This window comes from Labrus bergylta, chromosome 9 (assembly GCF_963930695.1).
Source record: "Labrus bergylta chromosome 9, fLabBer1.1, whole genome shotgun sequence".
Classification (NCBI taxonomy): domain Eukaryota; kingdom Metazoa; phylum Chordata; class Actinopteri; order Labriformes; family Labridae; genus Labrus; species Labrus bergylta.
Window position 1 is genome coordinate 16,079,719 of NC_089203.1, and position 23,923 is coordinate 16,103,641.

At 42.7% G+C, this 23,923-nt stretch overlaps 2 protein-coding genes across 49 annotated transcripts in view; both read right to left on the bottom strand.

Annotated features, from left to right (window-relative positions):
* Nucleotides 1–683: 683 nt before the first annotated feature.
* LOC109979913 (protocadherin gamma-A11-like) overlaps nucleotides 684–23,923 on the bottom strand; it is a 312,688-nt gene continuing 289,448 nt past the window's right edge. For 17 of the 48 annotated variants that reach the window (XM_065958639.1, XM_065958638.1, XM_065958642.1 and 14 more), the window contains exons 2-5: nucleotides 8,768–8,826; nucleotides 7,788–7,841; nucleotides 4,897–4,994; nucleotides 684–3,324 (exon numbers count right to left, since the gene is read on the bottom strand). In XM_065958639.1, coding sequence (XP_065814711.1) covers nucleotides 3,041–3,324; nucleotides 4,897–4,994; nucleotides 7,788–7,841; nucleotides 8,768–8,826 — 495 coding nt within the window. In that variant the 3' untranslated portion in view covers nucleotides 684–3,040. Of the gene's footprint in view, nucleotides 3,325–4,896; nucleotides 4,995–7,787; nucleotides 7,842–8,767; nucleotides 8,830–13,784; nucleotides 16,501–17,369; nucleotides 19,171–23,923 lie in introns of those variants that run through there. The other 31 variants (XM_065958660.1, XM_065958659.1, XM_065958663.1 and 28 more) reach the window with 5 other exon arrangements.
* LOC136179933 (protocadherin gamma-C5-like) lies at nucleotides 20,725–23,404 on the bottom strand. The gene has a single exon (XM_065958674.1). It carries the CDS (start codon nucleotides 23,254–23,256, stop codon nucleotides 20,740–20,742), a length of 2,517 nt encoding a protein of 838 aa, XP_065814746.1. The 5' UTR covers nucleotides 23,257–23,404; the 3' UTR covers nucleotides 20,725–20,739.

Here is a 23,923-nt window from a genome sequence, read left to right on the forward strand (position 1 = left end):
CTTAATGTACACATTAATATGCTGGAACAAGGTTTTAACAACAGTGAGGAAAAAGCCTTTCAGTCCTAATCTTGCTGACCTAGTTTTAATCACTTAAATTAAAGATATCATAAAATGTGTAATTTAAAAGCCTACAGCAAAAAAAATGTCTTTTAATCTTTGTGTTTTATGCAGTGTGCATCCAGATTGTTGGTTCATTGTCTTACCTATGTAATTCAAGCCCACTTTTTCTTCCAAATCAGTTGGACTCACTTGTTGGTAGATTTGATAATTTTAACAGAAGTATCGTTGTAATAAAGTATCGTTCTTCTTATTCTTGTTATGATGAAGGAACAGTACAAAAGAAAAAGGCAGCACAGTCTATGAAGATCTGGCTTTAGACATCACATGAAAAACACTTTTTTCTAACCTCTATACTGTCTTCATTTTATGCTGTTTAATCTCCTGCACATCCAGGAAGAATGCCTGAAATGGAGCAGGATGGAGCAAAACTTATAAGGACAGCTGGAGTCCTGCTGAATGTGGGTCACACAGACACAAAAATAGGCCCCGAAAGGGATAAAGATTTATGATTCTCACAAGAAAATCTTATTAATTAATAGGAGAAGTTATGTAAGTAAGGCAAACTCTCCTGTGTCCGTTACATATTACAACGAGGAAAGCATGCAAACACAAACATTAAATTATTTCAGAATGTTTTTATTTGAAATGTCAGTGTTCAAGAGAAAATAAAACAGCAATATAAATATTAGCATAAAAATAAGAGAGTAACACAGGGGTAAAGCGTGGGGGCTAAGCATTTGATAAGAAAGATAATACAGCAGGATAGAGTAGTATTAATTCAGCAGCGGACGGACTTACACATATATAATATTTATAATCATTTGTTCATATGGACAGAAAGAGAATGAGAGGCATTCTTTCACAAATGCACAAGATAAAATCACCGCAAAAGAACATTAAGAGGTTACAGAAGGATAGAAACATTTCCATATTTTTTTTTGTTTTCTTTCTTTAGAGGGTGATAAAAGATAGAGAGAAAATGAACACAAAAATATGCGCAACACATATCACAAGTTAACTAGTCTACGTGTGTCACTTTGTTTACTTATCTAAAGTTATCTTTAATTCTTTATTTACACTGAAGAGTTAGTTGGCTTCCATGGTGCTTAGTTACTACATTGCAACACAAACTGTTGAAGAACATCTCAGGTTTTAATCTTTTTTTTTTTTTCAACTGTGGTTTTCTTAATTTTTTTTTGAAAAACAAAATGCAACACATTCCAGTAGTAAGCCACGCCTTGTGGAGAGGGACTCTTATTTTGAAAATGTTGGACATGTTCCCTACTGTACAAACTGGCTCATACCATCGACAGGACTCGTGTTTATTTACAGTGGGGGAGAGCCTCACAGGAGCAGAGAGTAAGAGGGGAGATGAGGGGTAGACAGGCTGAGGATTCACCATTGATTTAAATGGAGGAGGGATGTTTCTGAGGGCTCTCGAGTGGTTTCTCCTCACCAACAGGGACAGCTGTGTTGCCCTCTACCTGGGTCAGTGCATAAGAGAAGGTTTAAGGGGTGTCACCAGTGGTTCCTCTGTACATTCAGTAGGTAGAGCAGAGCCAAAGTTGTTTCCCACCTCTAGTTGATTTAACCTCAGTCTGTTTACCCATCGACACACCCCCTCTGACTGCCTGACCCAGCCTGCAAGCTGCCTTTTCTCATGTAGTTGTCTCTGGCCAGAGGCGTGATGGACAGATGGACGGCAAAGTAAAGACCTTAAATCTTATACAGACAATTCCTCTATGCTATCGAATCTTTATCTCCCAAAGAAAAAACATGTTACGGTGCCACATCAAGAAGTTTCTTCAGCACTTTAGGATAGTGAGGGGAAACACTTGAGTGTCTAGAAACTCCTTAACACTGAAGTTGATCACATCTAAGACTGAAGTGATTACTAACCCTACTATCTATTCCCCAGGATACAGACAGTGCATTTCTCTTTGCTTGGCTCTCATTTGGAAAGTGAGTGTTGGTAGGACACAATCTGGGTGAGAGGAGGGAGGGTAGGAGGGCAGCAGGACATGCTTGTGCCCATCTGGAGCTTGTTGTACTAGAAGCTGGTCCCTGCTGCTTTACCACCTGCATGGACAGCACAGCTCAGGACTCAATGACAACACCCCATGGCATCCCTCTCTCTGCCAGCCCTCCCTCTGGGTGCATGCTCAGGTCATAAAAATATCAGGGGAATAAACTTTTTTTTAAATTATGATTACAAAAGTATCTTTCCTTTTGTGTCAAGTAAATGCTACATATGCATTTTATTGACCCGCGATTAGAGGGAGGATAACAAATTCAGGATGTCCTCCTCTTTGATTTTGCAATGCATAGTTTGCAACTCTATACTAGTATAAGTGTTTTGAACCTTAAAGAGCATGCAGATGATTTTTTAATACCTGTTTAACAGCAGCCTTATGTCTCCAGGACTTATGCTTTAAGATCCTGCAAGGCTGACCCTATATAGTGATCTAACTGATGGCAGCTAGCGTACTTTACAATAGCAGACTTTCCACCTCAGGGAAAGAGCACAAAAAATCCAACATGAAAGACATTAACATTTCATCTCTGAATACATCACTGCGTATAGCCTTGGCATCCCAGCAAGGTTTCTTACACTGAATCTCTTTGTCCAAGATCATTTAATTTTGCCACAAAAAAAAAAAAAATCATGTTTCAAACCCCCCATACCCTGCCAAAATGTTCTACAGACAGAGACTTCATGAGCAATACACCACCTTTAGCACAGCACAGGTTATCACCACCAGTAACAGCCTTCAGCACATTCAGATTCTTCAAGACACTCTTTCAAAGACCCATCAACATGTCCATGTGGTCAGGGGGATTTGCTCTCATAATTTAGACCGTGGCTAGCATGAGTGACAGCAGAGCAGAGGGACACCTAATGGGGGGGGTATGGGGGGTTGAATTTCTCATCAGATCAGGCCGGGTTTGTCATTTCTACACGTCTGTCCGTCCAGTTTTACTTCTTCTCCTTCTTGGTGGACTTCTTTTTGGAGGCGGGGGTCTGGGCGGCCTTGGGAGGCTCAGGCTGAGCTGAGACCTGGGGCGGTGGCAGCGCCTGCTGGGCGGCCTGCTGGGCCGTGGCCTGCTGCTGCTGGGGATTGGAGGTGAGGGTGGCCGTGCTTCCAGGGATGTAGACGTTCTGACGGTAGTCGGGCACATGCTGCAGGGTGAACTGGGGGCTGTAGCGGGTGCTCAAGCCCATGGTGCCGGGCCCCAGGGTGGCTGTAGCCTCACTCACTTCTGGTGGGAAGAGAGACAGAGTGGGGGAATAACGGGTGAGGAGGGAGAGGAGAGAGGGATGAAACTTGTTAGACAACAGGAATTTGAAAGTTTTAGTATGACAGTGTAATTTTAAAGTAGTGAAATGGAAAGAGGTCATAAAGTAGAGCAGACCAATTAATTTTTTAAGCTTCCTTTTTCAAGTAGGGAAATTACTTGAAGAAAGATTTAATTTACACATATCTCGATGCTCATGAAAAAACACTAAGTTACGCTAAGCTAAAACTAGACCAACAGACAAAGTATGAACAAAAGAGAAACCAAAGCTGTAACTAATTATTTGGCTGCATGAAGTGTCCCTGTTATTCTTTTTAACAGGATAAAACTCTGTGTTTCTGGTTTTCTATCACTCCCCCTGACAGTGCATGCGCATGACGTAGCTGCTCCTCATATAATTCTCCTACAGCCCCTGCATTGCAGGGCCAGAGACACAAACGCTCCCTCCCCCATCTTGTAGCTCCTCTCAGCTTATATAAACACACATGCAGACAAAAGCTGTCATGCTAACTGCACTGGTTTCCAAAGAGCCAAAGCACTAATGGAGAAACATAAGTTTTTATCCTTTGTCTGCTCTCACAGTGTTTTTACTCCCATGTTGTGCTTTAACATATTACATTTAGAAGAGAGATGACCTTCAGTATTAATCACATGCTCCAATTGTTCTTTCCTTCCTGATGGCACCAAATGTTCACTCTGTGTAAGTCTGTGCTGACATGCAGGTTACCACTATTCCTAGGAAAGAGCCTTTCCTCTCTTAGACTCTCGGTTTACTCTGGTGGAAAAACATCACACCATGTCCCGTGCAGTGTCCAAGATGGGGGAGGGTTTGTGTGTGTGTGTGTGTGTGTGTGTGTGTGTGTGTGTGTGTAGAGAGAGGGAGATGTAATGTGTCAATGGTTACAAAACAGTGGAAACAATGACCAGGGCCATTTGGCAATACATCATCGAAACAGTTTGTCCCCCCATGATCATTGAATTTTATTTTTATCAAGTGACACTATGTTCAGTGTTATTATCTCAGGACTTAATATAATCATCCCTGTGTTTCCCAGCAAGAAAACAGACATAGGATAGTAGAGGTGTTCTAAAATATGGGAATCTTTGGTTTCAATAAACTCGAGGATGTATATCAAAACTCTTCTTGTATAGGGCTCTGCTTATGATGAAACCCTGCAGGTGATCAGTGTGTACAGTGGAAACATGCATCTCTGTCATGTTAGTGATTTCAACACAGAAACTGTACGGTTTACAAAACCAAGTGCAGGTAGTAAAGTCCATTGTCTTGATATCACCCCAGGCCTGCTCTGGATATATTTTTGGTGCACAAGTACGACATGGAAACATCAATGTGGACTCAGAGAGCTACATCAATGAGTGAGTCTGGCTTGTTGCCCTCCAACCAAACAGGAACCTAAATAGACCGGCTCTGCCCACGCACACTCGATAAGCGTATGAAGAGATAGTAAGTTATTTGGAAAGAGAAGATACATTGATAGAGGATAGAAACAAAAGGTGAGGAGGTATGGGACTCACCGTTAGCTGCAGCCATCAGGGCCTGGAGCTGCTCAGCCTCAGTTGGGGGTTGGGGCCAGGGGCCAGTTCCCATAGCAACCTCAGGTCCTCCAGTAGCCCTATGGCAGAAACGAGGGAAGAGCAAGTGTAAATAACTGGTTCATCATCATCTCCAGTGTGTGTGTGTGTGTGTGTGTGTGTGTGTGTGTGTGTGTGTGTGTGTGTGTGTGTGTGTGTGTGTGTGTGCGTGTGTGTGTGTTTAGCTGACTGGTTTGACAGTTGGTGGTTTATGGTGTAAAGGCAAAGCAGCTGACGATGAAGGACACAGCCTGTAGGCAGCAGGGATAACAAGGAGGATGTATAGTTTACAAAACAAACGAGCACCTCCTAATACACTCTTTTTAACCCATGTACAAGTGTGTCTGCACACAGGCACACAGTAACAAGCGGGTTTTCAGGATTCACACACAGCAAACACTGTACAACACTAACACTCTATCTGTTACGGCCATGAGCAAGACTTGTAAATATCAGTAAATATTTAATGAGTCCCCCCCTTTAAAGGAAATAGCTGTCTGTATAGTCACACACGTAGAGCTCAGTGAGCATTAACTATTTCCATCTGGGTAAACTTCACCTTCAAAGGCTTGTTTATTTAAAGTCTGCAATTTGCATGTGTGGAGAACAGAGGCGAAAGCAGACCTGTCGTCTATTATGCTCATTTCCATTCCCACACCTGTGACAAACACAACTAAGCTCCACGATTGAAAGCTAGGTCACCATGCTTTAATCCCAACTCTTCTCTTGTTACCAGAATGCTAAGAAACCTCAATCTCTGGATTAAAGATCGTGGTTTCCATATGTAATCAAATTATAGTGAGGTAACTTTGTGATACTTTTAAAAACAATCACACTTCAACCATCAAGCTATTTCAAATAATCATCGATGCTGCTTCTAGAGCTGTAAAGATCATAAACAACATATAGTTTGAACTTTTCTATTAACAACTTGGATTATGTGTGTGAGGGTAATACACTGCTTATTCAAAATTTTAGGGTGTTAAAAAACCCTGGTGGTACTCAACAGAGGATCATTAGCCTGCAGGGATATCGGTAAAAGGTTCTGGTGGAGTTTTAAAGCTCTAAAGGAAAGTCAGCCACACATCAGGTATAAAGGACACATAGGAATCAGGTTCAGAGTGTTAAATGAATGTGATGCACAAAGAACAACACTCCTGAATATTTTAAAAACAAAGACAGAAAACTCCGCTCCATCGACTTGAGAGAGTAAATGACACAACAAGGGGAAGAGGAAGAAATGACTGAAAGAGGGATTTGTTTAAGAGCAGATTTCACTGACAAATCTCTAAGGTGGTTTTCAGTTCAGTGCCTGAGAGACACTGAGGGAGAGGAACATTCATGTCCTAAGCGAGGCAGCAAACAAGAAATAGGCTGCCTAAGGGCAGACACAGTCAAGGAAGGACAGCCATTTTGCGCCACTTCACATCGCTAAAGATAAAAGCGAATGCTTCATTTGTGCTAAAGTAGCATGTCTCTGTACTTATCACATCCCTTGGCTGTGTTAAGTGCTTCCTGTGGTCAAGATTATCACTTCCTGTGGGCAACATTGTGAACTGTGGTTCAGAGAGATGTGCTTTGTTGGCTAGACAAAATTATCTGATTTTCTGTGGCAACCTTACATGACATGTTTTACCTCCAGGGACAGTTCTCCTTGTTGCTTTGCAGAGGACATCTAGATATTTACAGTACTGTGCAAAAGTCTGAGGCCACTATTAGATTTGTTGTTTCAGTAATCTTATTGTAATTCATCATGCTACTCTTTCTTGAAGGCGTCTGATTGGGAACGGTTTTATTTCAGTATGACAACGAACCCAAGCACACTTATATGAAACACATCTGATACAACACTGACAGTCAAGCACTGACCTCCACAGAGTCCAGAACTGACTATTATAGAGACAGAATGGTATCACCTGGACAGAGAAAAAAATAAAAGTATATCCTGGATCTAAAGAGGAACTCTGGGAAAAGCTAAAAGAAGCCTGGTGTAACATACCAGAAGGTTACTGAAGAGAATGTCAAAACATTCTTCCCAACAGAGTTAAAGATGTGAAAAGGGGGAAGCACTAAACACTGACCTTTGCCTGTAGAATATTTCCTTTAGTTTTTGCACATATTGTAATAAAGATGAATAAATATAGATGTCACTAAAAAGTGTTAAAACAACAAAGCTGGTGGTGGACTCAGACTTTTGCACAGTTCTGTATTTCAAACTTCAAATTGTGCACATGCTGACATTTGGCTAACGTAGGTGTCGACGTTGAGGGTTTAACGCAAGAGCTCTTTACTTCACTAAGAAACTTCTGAAAAAATGATCAAGAAACAGCTGACTTCATTGTCCTGTGTTTGTAGTCATCAAGTGGACAAATCACGTGAAAAGCCACATGTGGTGATGTTGACCTACAACCACCACAGACATATACATCAAAGGAAGCGCTGTATGATAAGCCAGTCTTGTAGAAGAAGAAGAGAGAACAAGAGCTCTCAGACTAGAATGACTTCATGTAAAGCAATAGCACACAAACAAGGCAGAACAGATCTACAAAACACTGCACGCAAACTCAAAAGTTTAACAATCCTTTCTACGCCACAGCAGGCATTGTGGCCTATGCACATCGATCAACAAACCCCATCAAACCTTTAGGGAGACTAACAGAAGCTATGGGTTAGGTACACCTACACACAGCACAGCACTCAACTGCAGTGCACTACCTAAAGGATTCAAACCAATCTCTGCTCTTATCAGCTCAACTGTGATCAGGTTCCTCTGAACACCAATCAGCTGCTAAGAACAGGGAGTGATCATACAGCGTCTATGTCTAAGTTTGTACCTTGTCCCACTCTTCGGCGTCCATCGTATGTGTGTACCGTATGGCATGTGGGGACTAAAAACACAACACGTTATACAGTCTGAACAGAATCATTGTGTATTTGAGTGAAAAGCTAAGATATCCAGCTCTAGATCTCAGCGAAAAAATAGTAACATGAATGATATCCAATGTATCCCTATCCTAAGTGTATTGCAGCAGTGGTGTGTGTGTTTTTTGTGTGTGTCTGACATTTTCCTTTCTGCCCCAGCTGGTATGTTTTAGGGAGAAGCTTTGACTCATAGAATGTGTTGCGTAATCACTGTTGTGAAAACTCTGACTGCACATTCTCCATTTTATGCCACACACTATGAGCATAGCATTCATAAACCATTAAAACATAAAATCACTACAACACACAGCTGGAATGACAAAACACAGTTCATCTATTGTCTTTAAATAGGCCAGTCACTATAGTGTTACAAAATGAAATGTAAAATAACCCGTCTGTACGATCTCTCCCATGAAGACAGAGAGCAAGAAGGATAAAAACACTGTCCCATCCCCCCACTAGCTGTGGTCCCCGTCCCTCATCAGTAGTACTGAGTGATGGCGCACAGACTCGGAGAGCGCAGAGAGGAGAGGAACAGAGAGGGGAGGGGGAGTGGAGGCTGCGGCAGCCATTTTATGAAGCAGCCTGAAACCAGGCAGAGATGCTCATTTAGGATTGTAAAGCAAGAATCTGAATTCACTGATTACAGTCATAGATCAACAGGCAACCATACAGTAGATCTGAACAACAGTGTAGCTCAGAGTCAGATTCTGATGGTTGCATTGGGTATTGATGCCATCTGTACTTTTTATTCAGCATCATGCAGGCATTGAGTTCTTATAGCTACAGCAATCGCGACCATCCCCCTCCTCATTACATTTCTCATCCATCATCTCGCCCTCTGTTTTATGATGAGCTCCCCGCGTGTCTGTGTGTTGCTCAGTTTACTCACCCGCTAGGTCCGGGTCTCGGTCCCTGTGTGAAGCGCCAGTCATTGTTGGGGGGCTTTTGCTGTGAAGAGAAAATAAGATGCAACATAAATTTTCTGTTTCATTGTAACAACAGCTGGAAGGGTCTTGGGTGTTCAAGGGATGTTGGTTTGTGGCTAATGTGTGTTAATGTGGATGATGTATGTCTGGGATGTAGAAGTCCTTTTCTCAACTAATTTTAAGCTGGCAACAGATATCTGTATGCTCAAGCATCCCAGTTGTTCCAAAGCGGTGGAGCATTAAATCTGCAGAGGAATAGTGAGCACACACACACACACACACACACACACACACACACACACACACACACACACACACACACACACACACACACACACACACACACACACACACACAAACACACACAAACACAAACACAAGCAGAGAAAATTTGAGCTCTGCTTATAGAAGAGGACAAAAAAACAAGAAGGAAAGGCAGGAAAAGTAATACATGATCACACAACTGAACTATGACTGATATAAAATGTACTACAAGCCCTCACAAAGAACCATTGCAGCCCGAAGTTAAATCAGATATCCAAAGGAGTTTTATCCTAAAGAGAGAAATCTTAGTGAACAACCACACAGAGAAAGGTCAGTATTTAATATGTAATATGACACATCAGGGGAAAACAAGCTATAACTTATACTTATTTTGAAGGTAAGATATTTTCTAAAAATAAATAAATAGATGCGGAGTGCAGATAGTCCTTGGAAAATAACTATTGTCATTTTGATTCAACTTCAAGGAGACAAAACTATCACTGTGGATCCACAGCGATAAAGCCTCCCTCATGTCTCTAAGTCCCTGCTTCTCTCTATGAATGTCTCCAAAGCAATTGCACTCTTGTCCATCTCTACCTCACTGGCCATGCCACCATGTCTTTTCCATCTCTCTGGCTCTTTCCCTCTCTCTCAGCCTCTCTTGTTGTGCAGTGATGCGGTGAATAGACCCCTGGCTTGGCTCCAGATTCTACCACCTAATCGACACAAGAGCTCCCTGGAGAGTGAGGCTAGCAGGACGATGTGCTGCATTATTAAAAGAGCTGTTCTACCCGAGGGAATGATGGAGAGAAGCAAGAGAAGCAAGAGAGCCAAAGAGACGAGAGAAAATCCCAGAAAATACCTAATCAAAAAGAACAGCATTGCTGGTGACCATCATGGATGAAGCTTTTTTTTAGATAACAGGAACTAATGCACCATTGAATGGTGACTTACAAAAGTCAGCTTGTTGAAAAAATCAAATATGGAAAGCGGCAACCCATAAAAGAAAGGACTGCGTTTTTTTTAATGGTCTTCAAGGACTAGTGAAGGACACTACAAAGTCTGAGACAGAGAGTGAAGGATAACATGTAGGAGGAGTTGTATCTTTCTGGCTTCAAACAAATCTACCTACAGGTACAAATAATGTAACCTGAACCTTGTATACCAATAAGTGCATTCTGAACAATACTACATTATTATTAAACAACCCTATAACTAAATAAGTGTTGAGTGAAAAAGCTGCCAGTGGATTCCATTTCAGAGTAAACTACTCGTGGTCACTCAGCACAATCAGTTAAGTCTTCAACACTCCGGATAAGAAACCAGATTCAGATGAAGAGAAGACAATGCTCAGTTATGTCCCCATAACAAACTGCAAGGGCAGCAATCATACACCATAAAACCACAATGAATGACAGGAGGTGGACATAGTTGAACTCTTATCAGAGCAGAGCGTGATTGATATTTATCTAAAAATGGACTCAGAGACAAGTATATGTGCGTGGGCAGCTTTAGTAGGGAGACAAAAAGATCAGCACCGACTAGAGGCAAACATCCACAGAGAGGCCCAGCATTCCAGCTGTGTGACTCGCTCTTACCACACCAACACTCACAGACACACACTAGTCATTTCCCAGGTCAGATCCCACTGCAAGGGTGTAGGCATGTGGAATAGAGGGTTACTGACTCTGTGCTGAAATATTAGGCTCTCAACCTCATACTCGTACTGTCTGGTGCTTCATTAAGGACAGTTTGGCTGCACCTACACATCAGAACGCATGGTTTAGACAATATCTTTCAGGGAAAGTAACTTAAAACCAGGTTAAAAGGCATGAAAGGATCAAAATCTAACTGTCTTAAGCTTCAATTATTTTTAGCCTTTTAAAAAAAAAAAAAAAAGTCTCTTAAGTAAATGAATCCCTTAAAATACATGAGGTAAAGATATTGAAAAAGCACATGGTGTTGTTCATAGTGCAAGTTGAATTTGAAGACAGGGAATAGAGAGAGGGGTCAAATAGACTACAGATGAAGACTAGGCCAATGGAGAGAGATGATGGGATTACAGCTCTGTTGGCCTAAATCTCATTCAAATACAGACTTTTATTCCATCCTGGAAGCTTTAAAGAATGTCAGCCTGCCTCCCTTACACCTACATATTCAACCATCAAGCTTGGAGCTGAACTAAACCAGAATGAGATCCTTAGCTAGAGCAACACATTAGTCAGTTGAAGTACTATCATCTTACATGCTAAGATAGATATGCATTATAGTACTGGATACACCATAGGGTTTAAGCCGGACTGATAAGCACTTGTGCACATCTGGACTTCATGTCTAAAAGCATGGGTTTTACTGGGTTAATGGTTAACAACTTCTCTATAATGATGGACAAGGATTTTTCCAGGTTTAAACAAAGAAATAAAAGGTATCTAATCCCTTTCTCTCTGACAGAAATGATCTACAAGGCACATGCAAACACATCCTGCACACATATAACACTATCTGGTGCTCTATGTGGAAGATTCAGTTTCCTATCACAGACACAAATTGTATATGTGGCTGGACGGCACCTTGTGCTCTGTCAGAAAAGAGGAAGTGGCCTCTTCTGTTGCTCTTATACACACACACCATTTACAATTCAGAGCAAATTGTCATCACAGGTATCCTGCATTGTTCCAAGAGACATTGTTCTTGAATGCTAAGTAATAATTACGCAGAAGGAAGTCCAAAAATATAAGAAAAATAGGATGTGAATCCTACAAATGTCACATCCAGAAAACTAAAATCATTGTATTGAAAAGGTCCAATCTCTCAGGTAAAGCACAATGTTGTAATCCCCCCCTCCCACCCCTTAAAGAAACATGAATAAATGGATAATAACCTTTAGGTAAAACCCAGTTTTACTGATCTGTATGAGCTAGTTTTGCAAGTTGCATGTGCATCTCAGTGCATGCGCCAATCCTTATAAACTCCCACAGTCTCATACTGAAAGATGAACGAATGGTCATAGGAATATTAATACTTACTTACTTTAAATCTCTTATTTTACTAATACAGAGTTGATAATAAATACAAATACAGGTTTTAACATGACATGTTTGTCCACTGAGCCAAAGAACCAACTTCATCATGGAATTATTTGTCTTACATGTCGCAGGCTGATTGGAAGCCATCAAATGATTAATCTATAAATATTTCAGGGCAGAAAAGGTTGCTGTGATAGATTTTTTCCTTGTTTCACTCTTGAAGTGTGAATAGGGGGGCACAATAAGAAGGCCAGTGTCAACTGACTGATAATCGCCACAAAGGCCCCATGGTCCTACTAAAATGACATACTACTGGAGAACTCCTTGTATGATGTTTTGTACAGCCAACCTCACTTGCAAGCACATAAACACCCACAGCCATGGCTGATGCCTGAAAGCCTTTATAGCCTGTGCCGTCTGTCGCTGTGGCACACGTGTGTAAAGCCATCCTTCCTGTTCCTTTATCTATTCTTTGCTTTCTATTCCTCTGTTGTCCTCATTGCACACGTGTCACTAGAGCAGAGAGACAGATGGTACCCTGCTGACCTCAGGGACAACCTAATTCAGCACACAGAGAGTTTCTACGCAATACAGAGGCACGAGGGCTCTTTTAGATACTAAACAGACACGAGGGTAAACATCTTGATGTTTGGGGAAGAAATATTAAACCAAATAATTTAATAATTAATTCTACATTTAAATTACACAACTAAAGCTAATATTTAAAAAAGTTTGAAGAAGAAAACTCCCCTTTTTCGACTCAGTTCTCTTGAATGAATCATGAATCATGTTTGCTCTTTTCAGTTTTCTTATTCAATGACCACATAAAAATATGGGACATTCACTACACAGGATCTAAAAGTGAAAATAAAAATAGAAAAATAAAAATCTGTTCTGAATGAATGCACACAGCACATCCTCCCTCATGTGATGTGCTGAGCCCTGGAACCAATCACCAAGGGTTCAGAGGACAACAGGAAGTCAGGGGTCAGGCCACTGACCCCTTGAATTCCTGTTTTTCAGCTACTGCTTTATTCTTTGACTCTTCCCCTCCACTCCTCTCACCATTTTGTTTCCTCAGCCCTTTTCCTCTCCTTTGCCCCACATCTCTCTCTCCCTCTGTCATCCTGTTCTCTTCTCTCTCCCAGCCATTTCCCTTAGCCAAAACTGCAGGATGAATTTCCATGTTTGTCTCCTCCCCTCTATCTGTGAGGACCTCTTCTGTCTCTCCCTTTCTTACTTATCCACCAACCTCTGGTCTTGCTGCATGAATCTCTCTTCATCTGTGTCTTTTTTAATCAGTTTCTTTCAGCCACTATAGTTTCTAGAAGTCAGAAATAGTTACCAACCATAGTTATTTCCTAGCCTCAGGGTCAGAATAAATATTAAGCTCTAAACTGTGAATTGGGACAACGCAGCTCTGATACTTTTCTCACAACACTGAGAAGCAGCATCCTGCTAAAACAACAGAGCCTTGAGAGAAAAACTGCAGAACTATGTGAATGAGGACATCTAGTTGTAACTCATTCATTGTACTGTTACATACCATTATAACATTAACACCACATTTGAAGAAGGTTTTCTGAGATTGCATTTCTCAAACCTGTCTATGGATTTTAAAACACCTGTATTTGGCTTATTGTGCATATTCTACAGATGCCATGCTTGCTCTCCCATTTAATCCCCTCACCTCACAAGCTGAGTTCATAAGGTGCTTCCTGCTGAGTGTCATGTTGAGTGTGTTGTTGTGACTCAGCATGGGTGTCTTCATAAATACAAAGTCACTTCGGCTGGATAGGGTGGAGTAGCAGGGCCTGTAGGTGCGGGTGTGGGGCTCCTGGGGGCCTCCCACCACCTCCATGTAGCGGATTGGTCCATCAGTATTGAGCTGCAGGTGCAGATCCTTGCCGGGTCTCTGATGGTAGCGACTGGACCTGTGGCTTCCGTAGCAGCAGCAGTCAGAGTCTCCCAGCCCTGGGCCTTGGTGCCTGAGGCAGCGTACCATGAGGACAGCAAAGGTGATGAAGGAAACAGCTGATACACAAGCTAGAGAGATGATTAGATACAGGGTGATGTCTGACATCCCCGTTCGGTGGTAGAAGGGTGTGTGATGAGGGCTAGCAGGAGCGTCGATGGCCGAGCCCTTCTCATCCACAGTTACTGTAATGTTCACAGAGGTGGACTTAGGTGGGTCGCCATTGTCCTGGATGGTGATCATGATGTCATATGTTGAGCCCACTTCCTCCTCGGCCCACTTGCGTGTTGTACGTAGCTCACCACTGTGTGCCCCAATACGGAACATGCCAGCATTTGGACCAGGGGTGATGGAGTAAAATAGCCATGCATTGTGCCCGCTGTCTGCATCCACCCCTACAAGTTTATTTATGAGGTGCCCTGGGCCAGCTGAAGGGGGCACAGTGAGCTCTAACCTTTTGCCTTTTGGGTAGGAGGGGTGTACAATTACTGGTGCGTTGTCATTTACATCCACCACAAACACATGCACAGTAACGTTTGCTGTCCGAGGGGGCACCCCAGCATCCCGAGCCTGCACCTCAATGCGGAAAGCATTGAGCTGCTCATGATCCAGGGAGCGCATGCTGTAGATGTGCCCATTCTCTTGGTTTATGTAGACGTAGGAAGAGATGGGGGAACCCTGGACCATGCTGGAAAGGATGGAGTAAGAGATGCGAGCATTGTCACCCAGGTCTGGATCAGTGGCTGAAACAGCAGCGATTGGGGCACTGGGAGCATTGTTCTCTGGGACATCCACAGAGTATGAAGGCTGAGAGAAGATGGGGGCATTGTCATTTACATCAGAGAGCATCACAACAAAGGTGGTTTGTGACGAAAGAGGAGGGGATCCAGCATCAGTGGCCTTGATGACCACTGTGTACTCAGGGACAGTCTCACGGTCCAGATTTCCAGCAGTGGTGAGGCTGTAATGCATGCCAAAAGCTGAATTTAGTTTGAATGGCAAACCTGGTTGGATTGACAGTGTAACCTCCCCATTCACCCCCGAGTCCAGGTCCCGGGCACTGATGAGGGCTACCACAGTCTCTGGCGCTGAGTCCTCCCCGATATGACTAGTCAGTGACGTCAGTGTGACCTCTGGTGTGTTGTCATTCACGTCAATGACGTCTACTATGACGTTACAGGAGCCCTCCATGGCAGGAGAGCCTCCATCTCTGGCCTGCACTGTGATGTGATATCTAGGGGCCTTTTCATAATCCACGTCCCCCTTCACACGGATCTCCCCGCTTTTAGAATCCACACTGAAAAGGTTGAGAACGCGTTCCGGCGTGTATTTACTAAAAAGGAAAGATATTTCTCCATTGTTCCCCGAATCCGCGTCAGACGCGTTCAGTTTAGTTACTAAAGTGCCCCGTGCAACATTTTCTAATAACTTAACAGTCTTCACCGGCTCGTCAAACACTGGCGAATTGTCGTTTACATCCAGAATTCTAATGAGCAGAAGTGTCGAGCCAGATTTCTCCGGCTGACCCCCATCGACAGCCGTGAGCAACAGGCGAAACGAGGCCTGCGTCTCCCTGTCCAAAGATTTATCCACCACGAGCTCCGGAAACTTGCTGCCATCACTTTTAGTTTCCACTTTCAAAATAAAGAAGTCATTTGCTGCAAGATGGTAAGTGCGTAACGAGTTGGTCCCAACATCTGGGTCGTGTGCGCTCTCCAGGCGAAACCTTGTGCCCGGAGTAGCCGCCTCTGATATCTCCAAAGAAATGTTGCTTGTTGAAAACTGCGGTGCATTATCATTCACATCCAGAATGTCCACCACAACGCGATGACTATCTAAAGGAACCTCCAGAACTATTTGAAGGTGTAGTGAACATGCTGAGCTTATTTCACACAGTTGCTCCCTGTCAATTTTTTGTTTAATAACTAACTCGCCAGTCGCTTCCTTTACCTCAAAATACTGCGTTGTGGATTCCGAGACCACCCGCAACCTCCTCTGAACCATCCGTTGAGCAGAAAGACTCAAATCTTTCGCGATGTTTCCAACCACAGAGCCTGGGTTTAGTTCCTCCGATACAGAGTAGCTGAGCTGAGCGGACGCACAGGAGACGCAAGCCAGATAGAAGCAGAGCCTCCACAGCCTCCCTCCTCCGGAGCGCTTCCTCTGTCTGGAGTCCATTGTGCTGCGCTCCGATGATCGGAGAATGGAAAAGTTTTCAAGTCCTTCTTTCACCGTAGCGTATCCATAGTAATGTTAACACGAGGCTGTCAGGCTCGATGGAAAACATTTCCGTTTTAAAAACAAAGCAATGGGGAGTTTTGACGTGATCATGACTGCGCTTTTTACGAGAAAACAAGACGAAAATCAAAGTATTTTCTGCCCTCAGTGAAACTCTGCTCTGTGTCCTCCGCCTCACTCCCCTCGTGGGCGGGGAAGTACCACAGAGGCCTTCCCTCTCATTGGAAGACAGGGCAGGACCAGCTCTGTCACACAGAGCTCACACACTCACACAGTAAAAACTTTCCAGTCACTGCACTTCCACTGACAGGCACCAACACCACACTCATTTGAGAACTGACTAACAGAAGAAATGTAACATAGGGGTAGGGATATATAAGTTTTACTTCTTCCTACTCCTTTTCGGACACTGTTACTTTTGTCTTTTGTTTTCTTTTGTTTATCTTATGTAAAATTTTGGTTCGAAATAAAGTCATTCATTCATTAAAAGTTTAAGAGAAAAGTGAAAGTGGAGGGACAGCAGGAGGAAGATTTTACGGCTGACAAAAAGTCAGTTTGACATAATCTAAGGAACATTATATCAAACTTTTTATATATTGGAATAATTAATTCACATGCTCTTAATGAAAAATCTCGTGGTCAAACCAATTTGTCATTTAAAGCAATACTATTTGCATCCGCAGGGGGGCGGGGTTTTCAATCAGGTTTCCCTCTACGCTCAATTTTACCTTTAAATAGGTTTCACTAAAAATATTGTCGCATATAATAAAAAGGCAATGTAAGGCAGAAAAACATGTAAAACTAATGTAACCCATTGCAAAGATGTGGTAATCCGGATGTAAACACATGGTGTTGTTTTATATGCAGAAACCCAATCTTGCATTAAATAAACATACTTTTTGTAAATAAAGGCATACAATGCCCATGTATTTTGGCTTCCTATGTCATAAAGAAGTGACATATGAGTTAATTAAAAACAGTTTCATCTTGCTTATTTTTTATGGCTATGAACAAAATGTAAACTGTAAAGCACATTGCAGGTCCACTGTTTTATAGGCTCACCTGCTGGCTCTCAAAGGTCCAGGTGCTGTCGGGTAAAGACGCATCCAGGACACTGATGACCTCCTTAAAGTCAGTGGTGCTGCTGGGTTTAATCAGAGTGAAATCACTGTACTCTGACATAGGAGACATACAGGACCTGAAGGACTGACTCTGAGACAACATGTCTCCTCCCAGGACCTCCACGTACTTTATAGGTCCATCAGTGTTGAGCTGAAGCTGCAGGTTTCTGTTGGGGTTCTTGTAATCGTCAAAGTCACTCTGTCTCGTGCAACAACTCGCGCTGCTTCTGCTGTTCCTGATGCATTTCACCGCTAAGATGAGAAAAGTCACCAGAGACAGCACGGAAATCGAGGCCAGAGAGAGGATCAAATAAAGGGTGATTCTGCCAGTTTTCTTGCTGGGCTCGAACGCTTTCTGTCGGAGGTCTAAGATGGGCTCATGGAGACCGTCCTCCAGCAGGATGGACACCGTGACGGTGGCTGACTGGACCGGTTCGCCGTCGTCCTTGATCTCTATAAGCAGCCTCTGAGAGGAGTCGTCCTGCTCGGACACAGCGCGTTTAGTCCTCACCTCCCCTGTGTACAGATTGACAGTGAACAGAGAGGCGTCTGTGGCCTCCGACACTTTGTAGGAGATCCACGCGTTGTGGCCCGAGTCTGCGTCCACGGCTGTCACCTTAGTAACCAGGTGACCCGCTTTAGCCGAGCGGGGCATCCTCTGATGAGAGAGGGAGCCCATGGCAGCGGAGGAGGGGTAAATAACAGCGGGGGCATTGTCGTTCTGGTCCAGGATAAAAACATGGACAGTGGCGTTGCTGCTGAGAGAAGGAGAGCCCTGGTCCTTTGCCTGAACCTGAATCTGAAACACCTTCAGTTTCTCATAGTCAAACGAGTGCATGCTGTAGATGCTGCCGTTATCTGAGTTAATGTAAACATAAGAGGACACAGAAACGTCCTGCACTTTAGAGTCCAGTATAGAGTAAGAGATTTTGGCGTTTTCACCAGAATCCAGGTCAGATGCTGATACTGAGTACAGGATAGAGCCTGGTACTCCATTCTCTTTTAAATACACACTATAAGAGGGCTGAGTGAATACAGGAGGGTTGTCATTCACATCAGTTATGCTAAATTGTATAGTTTTCTTACTGGACAGAGGAGGAGAGCCTGAATCAATGACTGTTATCTCAATATTATACTCTGAGAAACTCTCTCTGTCTAAAGGACCACTGGTTACCAGAGCGTAATTATTTGAAAAAGAAGGTTTTAGAGTAAAGGGAGAACCCTTAGGAAGCTGCAACGTCACTTTACCGTTATCACCGGAGTCAAGATCTCGAGCACTGATCAAAGCCACAACTGTCCCACTTGGTGCGTCCTCACGCACTGGCTTTGGTTGAGATGTGAGGACAATTTGAGGAGCATTATCATTGAAATCAGTAATATCAACTTGAACGCGACAGTGACCCTCCATTTCAGGACTACCTTTGTCTTTCGCAATTATATCAATATCAAATGATTTGGTTGTTTCATAGTCCAACTCCCCTTTCAGAGAGATTTCACCAGTTACTGTGTTAATATCAAACATTGACAATACAAAATCTGGTGTACGAGAGCCAAACGAAAATTCAATTTCACCATTCAGACCTTCATCTGCGTCTGTTGCCTTGGGTTTTATAACGAGGGTCCCCTTCATGCTTTTTTCATCCAGGGTTACTTTGTAAACGTTTTTCTCAAACACAGGAAAATTATCATTTGAATCAAGTACATGAATGGTTATCTGTGATGTTCCAGATCTTACTGGATTACCACCGTCTAATGCTGTTAGTAAAAGAGTGTGAACTGCTTTTTTCTCTCGATCGAGGGGCTTCTCTAAAACAAGTTCAGGCACTGTCTTGCCTCCTTCAATTTCTTTAATTTTAAGGGAACAACACTCGTTTTTACTGAGAGTGTACGTTTTGAGAGAATTGCTTCCAACATCAGGGTCCGTTGCGCTCTCCAAAAGAAAACGGGTGCCCACTAAAGCTAATTCGGCTATTTTCAAAGACAGCTCATTTGAAATGAAACGCGGAGAATTGTCGTTAATATCTTTTATTTCCACCTCTATTCGGTGTAACTGCAGTGGGTCCTCTATTACAACCTGCAGAGGTAGAACACAGCTGGCGCTTTGTCCACACAAAGCCTCTCTGTCTATTCTGTCATTTACCACCAGCTCGCCCTTCCCCGCATCCACACTGAAATACTGCTTACCAGCCTCAGAGGCGACACGCAGCCTACGGTCAAAAATCTCTGATAGTCCCAAATCTAGATCTTTTGCAAGATTTCCTACCACAGAGCCCTGTTTCAGTTCCTCTGGTATACTGTAACGAGTCTGTCCGTCTATTGTAGTCCACAAGAGGAAGAAATGATGCCACCAGAGCGCCTGCCATCTCCAGTCTCGGTATCCCATTGTCTTTGTCATTCCTGATTCAGTAAAATACATCACATCCAATCCACAAGAGCAAACAACATGATGTCAAAATCCATATTCCCAAAACATGATATATTCCGTAAAAACCATGCCTGTCTATCGTCCATAATGAAACTAAGATAGCGAAAAACTGAGAGAATATGGATCATACTCTCCTCCCATTCTGAGCATTGTGGTTTGGTGCTGAGGCTGCATGGGGGAGGGAGTAGATCTCTTTGTACAGTCCTATATGCTATTGGTGCACAGCATCCACCTCTCATATCCAATGGGAGGAAGACTGAGCATCCTTGTTAAAGATACACAACCCATTGTGTCCAAGCATTAGAGAGAAATGGAAACATTTCCAGGAGATGCTGGTATTTATTTCCACGAGACATAGATGAAGATATCATCAATTCGTTAAAAAATAAAAGTCTGTAACAAAAACTTAGAACTATTAACATTAAATTCCTGCTAAAATATTATTTTTTGACTATTAATTGTTCTTACGATTGCAATTTCTTAATTTAGCATAAATTTGTGAGTACAATGAATTCCGATAACATTTGAAAATATATTAAAGCAGAGTTTTTAAATAACGTTTTTTTTTTAGTATCAATATTATTCCACGACTAAAGTCTATCACCATCAATCCATTATTGAGCACTCTTGACGCCTCATGTGTCAAAGTCGCTGTCCAACCCTGTGGTGCTGAAACCTTCAGTTCGAAAAGCTGTTGAACATTCAACAAACTCTCCAGGTCAAATATGTCGTTAAAGCTATCAAGTCAGTTAAGCAGTTTAATTTGGATACTATTTACCCTTATTTCAAAAATGTCCACTAATAATGCAACGATATTTTCAGTAGCGGATGAACAACATTGCTGTTATGATTTCTTTATGTGTAAGCATTGGGTCAATAGCTCATACTAAACCATGTATGTAAACATCGTTTTTCTCTCTCTGCTCACCTGCTGGCTCTCAAAGGTCCAGGTGCTGTCGGGTAAAGACGCATCCAGGACACTGATGACCTCCTTAAAGTCAGTGGTGCTGCTGGGTTTAATCAGAGTGAAATCACTGTACTCTGACATAGGAGACATACAGGACCTGAAGGACTGACTCTGAGACAACATGTCTCCTCCCAGGACCTCCACGTACTTTATAGGTCCATCAGTGTTGAGCTGAAGCTGCAGGTTTCTGTTGGGGTTCTTGTAATCGTCACAGTCGCTCTGTCTCGTGCAGCAACTCGCGCTGCTTCTGCTGTTTCTGATGCATTTCACCGCTAAGATGAGAAAAGTCACCAGAGACAGCACGGAAATCGAGGCCAGAGAGAGGATCAAATAAAGGGTGATTCTGCCGGTTTTCTTGCTGGGCTCGAACGCTTTCTGTCGGAGGTCTAAGATGGGCTCATGGAGACCGTCCTCCAGCAGGATGGACACCGTGACGGTGGCGGATTGGACCGGTTCGCCGTCGTCCTTGATCTCTATAAGCAGCCTCTGAGAGGAGTCGTCCTGCTCGGACACAGCGCGTTTAGTCCTCACCTCCCCTGTGTACAGATTGACAGTGAACAGAGAGGCGTCTGTGGCCTCCGACACTTTGTAGGAGATCCACGCGTTGTGGCCCGAGTCTGCGTCCACGGCTGTCACCTTAGTAACCAGGTGACCCGCTTTAGCCGAGCGGGGCATCCTCTGATGAGAGAGGGAGCCCATGGCAGCGGAGGAGGGGTAAATAACAGCGGGGGCATTGTCGTTCTGATCCAGGATAAAAACATGGACAGTGGCGTTGCTGCTGAGAGAAGGAGAGCCCTGGTCCTTTGCCTGAACCTGAATCTGAAACACCTTCAGTTTCTCATAGTCAAACGAGTGCATGCTGTAGATGCTGCCGTTATCTGAGTTAATGTAAACATAAGAGGACACAGAAACGTCCTGCACTTTAGAGTCCAGTATAGAGTAAGAGATTTTGGCGTTTTCACCAGAATCCAGGTCAGATGCTGATACTGAGTACAGGATAGAGCCTGGTACTCCATTCTCTTTTAAATACACATTATAGGAGGGCTGAGTGAATACAGGAGGGTTGTCATTCACATCAGTGATGATGACAGGTATACTTTTCTTACTGGAGAGAGGAGGTGAGCCTGAATCAGTGGCTGTTATCTCAATATTATATTCTAAGAAACGCTCCCTGTCTAAAGGACCAGTCGTAACGAGAGCATAATTATTAGAAAAGGAGGGCTTAAGCGCGAAAGGAGAACCTTTGGGTAATTGCAGTGTTACCTTACTGTTATTACCAGAGTCAGCGTCCCGTGCATTGAGTAAAGCCACCACTGTACCACTAGGCGCGTCTTCACTTACAGGGCTGGGTTTTGATGTGAGCAGTATTTCCGGAGTGTTATCATTAACATCTATTATATCTATTTGTAAACGACAGTGACCCTCCATTTCAGGAATGCCATTGTCTTTCGCAGTTATTTCAATTTTGTAGGAAGTATCTCTTTCATAATCCAACTCTCCTTTTAAATGTAATTCACCAGTTAATAAATTAATTTCAAAAACTGATAAAATAGAATCTGGTGTCCGTGATCCAAAAGAGAACTCAATGTCTTTGTTTGGACCCTCGTCTGCATCAGTGGCGGTAATTCTGATAATAGATGTATCTTTTGGTGTATTCTCCTCCAGCGAAACTTTGTATATACTTTTTTCGAAAACTGGAAAATTGTCATTTACGTCAAGAACAATGATTGTTATTTGTGACGTACCAGACATGGCTGGATTTCCTCCGTCTAATGCAGTCAAAAAAAGCTGATGAACCGCTTTTTTTTCTCGGTCGAGAGGCTTCTCTAACACTAACTCTGGGACTGTTTTGCCGTCCTCAACCTCCTTCATTTTCAACGTAAAACATTCATTTTTAATTAACATGTAGGATTTAACAGAATTACTGCCAACGTCAGCATCTTCTGCACTCTCCAGGGGAAAACGAGTTCCAACTGCTGCCGATTCAGAAATTTTTAAGGTAAGTTCTTTTGTATTAAAACAAGGTGCATTGTCATTTATATCTTTTATTTCTACTTCTATTCGGTGCAAATTTAAAGGGGTTTCAAGAACAACCTGCAGAGGTAGAACACAGCTGGCGCTTTGTCCACACAAAGCTTCTCTGTCTATTCTGTCGTTCACCACCAGCTCGCCCTTCCCCGCATCCACACTGAAATACTGCTTACCAACCTCAGAGGCGACACGCAGTTTACGGTCAAAAATGTCTGATAGTCTCAAATCTAGATCTTTTGCAAGATTTCCTACCACAGAGCCCTGTTTCAGTTCCTCTGGTATACTGTAACGAGTCTGTCCGTCTATTGTAGTCCACAAGAGAAAGAAAAGATGCCACCAAAGCGCCTGCCATCTCCAGTCTCGGTATCCCATTGTCTTTGTTATCCCTGATTCAGTAAAATACATCACATCCAATCCACAGCAACAGAAAAAATAATGTCACAATCCATATTCCCAAATCGTGATATATTCCGTTTAAGCCATGCCTGTCTATCGTCCATAATGAAACTAAGATAGCCAAATACTGAGTGAATATGGATCATACTCTCCTTCAGCTCTGAGCATTGTGGTTTGGTGCTAAAGCTGCATGGGGGAGGGAGTAGATCTCTTTGTACATTTCTAAATGCTATTGGTGCACAGCATCCACCTCTCATATCCAATGGGAGGAAGACTGAGCATCCTTGTTAAAGAGACACAACCCATTGTGTCCAAACATTAGAGAGAAATGGAAACGTGTTTAGGACATGGTGGTTTAAATTTCCACGAGAGATAGATTTAAATATTTATTAGATCAATTTATTTTTGTAAAAGGTATATAATCAACGGATACAATAACTGCCAACATTCAATTTCACTATACTGGCAAAATATGTTTTAGTTCAAAAATGTTAATAATTATAAAAATGTATTAGGTTGATATTATTAAATTAGCCAACTACATTTAAAACATCAATACAATGCATTAATGCAGCGTCTTTAATGAACATCATTTATGCTTTTTCAATTTTACTCCATGAGTAATGACCATCACCATCCAACCATTATTAAGCACTCTTGATGGTGTGTCTGGTGG